Here is a 4,771-nt window from a genome sequence, read left to right as displayed (position 1 = left end):
TTACCTCTCACCCCCCCCCCCCCCCCCCCCCGGAAAATGTTAGTTAGGCTCTTACTTCTTGGCAAACCACGTTTTGAACCTTAGTTTTGTCAAACAGCTCAGAAAATAACTTGCCTGATATTTTAAAACATGTTGTATTTCTAAACCATCAGTTAATTATAGAAGAAAACAAGTTCAGAAATGACAACAAAACTGTGACTGAAATGCAACAAATTTATCTGGCCCTAAAATGATAAAATGCTTCTTTTTGTAAGTGTTAACAGTGGTGAGAAAAATAATAATAATAAAAAAATTACAATCACAGTGAGTTTCATTGCACAGTTTAAACATCCATTGCAGCAAACACGCACACACACACACACACACACACAAAACATACATTAAATTCCACAAAAGACTTTGCTGAATATCTATATATGAAAAAAAAAGTGTTCAAAATATGCAAATGAGGACAGAATCAATTCATTCAACCTTTATTTATACAGGCTAGTGGCATTGAGCCACGGGGACTCATTTACAAGAGAGACCTGTTCCAATAGAACATATAAAGTCCAGACAACAACAACAGTAAACAATGACAACAAAACACTACAGTAAAACTGCAGTTAAAATAAGAGTAGTGTATAAAACAATAAATCAGGGTGCCGTAAAACAAGGTGAAATACTAAAATCAAGCACAAGTTGGCTTTGATTTTTCTATTGACATTATTGAAAGATAAATATCAAAGATATCAAAGGTAAACAATTCTGATATAAAATAATTTTCCTGTCACAAAAGCACCCTTTCCTTTCCAACGTTGTTATTTTAGAATAAACAAAGCAAACCCAAGTTAAAGATTTGTAAAATGTTAAAGTTTTGGACTTTTAATTAACAGTTGCATTGACATTAATGTGCACAAAGACCAATTAGAACAGTAGAGATGTGTTTTTTTTTTGTTGTTTTAATAATACAAGCAAATATTTTACATTTTCTTTGTATGACAGCATTAAAATAGACACAAACATCAGATGGATGAGATGGTTTCTGCAGGTGGAGTTCTTTTTAAGAGTAAAACAATAATGGTGTCCATCTCCTCAATGCTTCTTGTCTTCACGTGTGATTGCAGGGGACGTTTGACACTAAAGATGCCACAGCTTCTGCGCATGCGGGAATCACTCAAGCAGCTGCGTACTACCCCTATGATCCTACCTTGGGACAGTATCAGTACGACAGGTAAGGAGCTGCAACGGTCCACTTCCATTAACTTCTCAAATGGGGCTACGTGTTTCACGGTGCTGCAGATTTAAATATGATGATGACTTATTGTGAGGCCTGATTTTAGTCCGCATTGAAGAAATATTGTGAGGTTATGCAAATGTTTCAGGGCACAATGTTTCTCTCAGATATTTTTGGAGGAGGTGAAATACATTTTAGCAAACATATAAATCATTTTTGAGAGATCAAAGTTGTTCTCATCTGCAGGCACTTACATTTCTCTGTGATAAAATGAAGTCTGCTGTTTTTCAAAAACTCTTCCCAATAATCAGAAAACGTCCCAATAAAACCGTTGATCAGTTTAAAATAAAGGACATGAATGGTACCAAGCAGCATCTCTAACAGAATGCTTTGGATACTTTTTTTTTTCTTTGATCACACAACACAACGCTCTGATTGATTTGTTCATACTGACTCTAAGTTTTGCTGAGAACATGACCCAAAATCTGACAGGCAACTCCCTGTATCGATCACTGCTGAAGCAAAATAAAGAGCAAAAAGAAACTAACAAAAAGCATCTGCAGGAATGTTCTGCAAACAGTTTAAAAGCAGACAGGGTCACTGTGACCAACAAGCAGGCCTTTAAAATGATCACTTCTTTCTACACCCGTCTGTTTAACCTGAGGCTTCTCATTACACTCAATAAAGCAATTTTACAGTCTATTTTATCTGCGAGGGGAACCGCAGAGGGTAAGAATGGGTGAGCGCTCCTCTCCTTCTGATTCCCTCAGCTGTGCTTCACCTGCTCTCAGAGCAATAAAGGCCTGATAAAAAATAAAAAAAAACGGTTCCTGTTAGAGGACGTTTACAGCTCACTGCTGACTGACAACCATCAGCATGCATTTTAAATGGACGCTCGTCGTCCACATTCATGGGGCGGATGGGAACCGGGGAAGATCTAAGGGGATGCTTTGATAAAACAATAAGTTGAACTATATTTATCACAACTGATATAAACTGTGTTAAAGATTATTGAAGTTTTGGCTTGTTGGCGTTGGATTGGAGAAAACTGTTTTCTACTCTCATCAGATAAAATATTATAGCTATTCAAGAAATGTAATGACCTTTTTTCTGTAAAGTTACACTAGTCTGCCTGTTCTTTATTTTTTTGTATGAAGCACATAGTGTGTAAAATATTTTGCATTAGTATAATGTGTTTGGTAAGGTTTGTTCTCTATAGTCACGTCTTCAAAAGAAAAACTTTAAAATATCCTGCGGGAACAGAGGAACACCATTTAGGTCTCTTCAAACATATTCAGGACCTTTCCAGGAACAGACGGGTCCATCGTGGCCTTCTGAAAACACACTTCAGGTTTACTTGTACCCCCTCACCAACAGATATGGGTCCATGGATGGGGGCACGAGGCGAAAGAACGCCACCCGTGAGACCACCAGCACCCTGAAGGCCTGGCTGCAGGAGCACCGGAAGAACCCGTACCCCACCAAGGGGGAGAAGATCATGCTGGCCATCATCACCAAGATGACCCTGACGCAGGTCTCCACCTGGTTCGCCAACGCCAGGAGGAGGCTCAAGAAGGAGAACAAGATGACGTGGCCCCCCAGGAACAAGGGGTCGGAGGAGAAGAGATATGACGATGACGAGGATGGCTCTCAGGAGGAGCAGATTAAAAGCGAGAATAACGATGATGGTCAGTGTCAAAGTTACTCTGCAGGAATAAAAAGAGCCAGTTGTTATATACACATGTGCATTGTTTTCCACATGATTTACCTAAAGGGTATAATAATATGACCGTGCACTGTTTACACTACAGGTGCTTAAAACTTTGAAAGCTTCATTTGACTCATCATGTCATCATTTTACACGTTTTGTTTATTCAAACCACAGATCGCTGCGTTTTTCTTTTTTTTTTTTTTTGAATTGTGCTTTATTATTAAAATAAAATCAGAAGTATATTCAGTACACTTTACATCATGATGATTTAAATGCTTTGCTAGTTGGAAGGCTTTAAATGAGCTGACGTCAGCTGTCTTGAAGTTTGATGAAGACAAACAGTTGATTGATGAAGCGTCAGTTTTATCACAGGGAAAGTGACGAAGATGACTTTTATACACAGTTTAAGACTCTTAAAGGCCTGGGCTGAAGTTGTTGTTAAATATTTACAGATAACGGCTCACTGTGTATATATTTACATAGTTATCACATTATTTCTGATGCAGTTCAGTGACTTGTTTGTCCTCTCTGCTCCCTGACCTGCTGCAGAGAGCAGGAGTCGGGCCGAGAAGGAGCTGCAGCTGAGCGACTTGGAGGACTTCGAGGCGCTGGAGTCTGAGAGCTCCGAGTGCGAGCTGAAGCACCGGTACCACCTGAACGCGCACATGGCCGCCGACTGCTCCGCGGAGCAGCTCATCAAGAGCGCCTCTCTCAAGCTCTCCATCCCCGCTCCTCTCGGGGGGACCGAGCAGGACTTGGGCAAAACTTGTCTCAAGTCAAACCCGGAGGACTTCCAGTCGGACAGCAGGCAGCAGCAGGTCAAGTCGTGTTATAATAACAACCCGAACAGCCAGCAGCAGCTGTTGGACGGGAAGCCGCGCATCTGGAGTTTGGCGCAGACCGCCACGTCCCTCAACCAGACTGAATACCCGTCCTGCATGCTCAGGTGCCAGCTTGCGTCGCCTCCCCCTTCCGCCTCTCTCACCCCGTCCCCCGTCGCCTCCTCCCCCGTGACCGGCCCGAACAGCAGCAGGCAGCAGGACTCGCCGGTCACGACGCTGAGGAACTGGGTGGACGGGGTCTTCCACGACCCCCTGTTCAGGCACAGCTCGGGTCTGAGCCAGGCTGTGGGCAGCAACAACCCCGTGTCCTGGAGTACGAACACCAAAGGCGCCATGCTGGAGGCGGCGGGCCTGCAGCAGCATCAGGACCCCCCCAAAGACATGAGCTTCCCCAAAACTGTCAACAAGCTGTTCTGCTCCTAACAGAACCACACGAAGCTTCCCGGGCTGTAGCTGGGACTGGAAATCAAGTGGATAAACCTGGTCCCCTGATGGTTTCTTCTTTCTTTTTTTTTCTTTTTTTAATCAAAAACTGTTACATTGGACAGAACAAACTAACAACCGGGTCATTTTAGTTTAACTTAACTCGAGGCACGCAAAAGAAAATATATTTAAAGTATCATTTTACAACGTGTGGGGAAGAAATGTTATTTACAGGATTGTTTCTGTTCCAGCGCATGCTACTGTAAATGCTTATCGTTTAAGACTCAGCTGAAGAGAATCACTATGAAAAGGAGGGAAATAAAGTCACATGCACTGTTCTCTGAGGACGGAGCGTTTTGTTCACGAAAAAAATAAATAAATAAAAAGAAATGAAATAAAAGCAGTCGGTTCCTGAGCAGCAGGTCGCTGTCCAAGGTCCTGAAGAAGCCGAAGAACCTGATTTCTGTTCACATGTTGTTACTTCCACAAAAATAAGACTTTTACATTTAGCTAACTTATAAAACGTCCTCTTCCGTTAAGTGACAGCTAGAAAATAAAGCACCCCCGCCCTCCCCCTCG

The 4,771-nt window shown here is 42.2% G+C and overlaps 1 protein-coding gene across 1 annotated transcript in view; it reads left to right on the top strand.

Moving 5' to 3' along the window:
* irx4a (iroquois homeobox 4a) overlaps nt 1-4,301 on the top strand; it is a 5,805-nt gene extending 1,504 nt beyond the window's left edge. Inside the window, exons 3-5 of the mRNA XM_037676400.1 lie at nt 1,107-1,213; nt 2,594-2,908; nt 3,484-4,301. Of these exons, the coding sequence (XP_037532328.1) occupies nt 1,107-1,213; nt 2,594-2,908; nt 3,484-4,192 (1,131 nt within the window). The 3' untranslated portion in view covers nt 4,193-4,301. The remainder of the gene's footprint in view (nt 1-1,106; nt 1,214-2,593; nt 2,909-3,483) is intronic.
* Nucleotides 4,302-4,771: the final 470 nt, after the last annotated feature.

Source organism: Nematolebias whitei, chromosome 5 (genome assembly GCF_014905685.2).
Source record: "Nematolebias whitei isolate Nwh7 chromosome 5, NemWhi1, whole genome shotgun sequence".
Lineage (NCBI taxonomy): Eukaryota > Metazoa > Chordata > Actinopteri > Cyprinodontiformes > Rivulidae > Nematolebias > Nematolebias whitei.
This window is presented reverse-complemented; position numbering and strand designations above follow the sequence as displayed.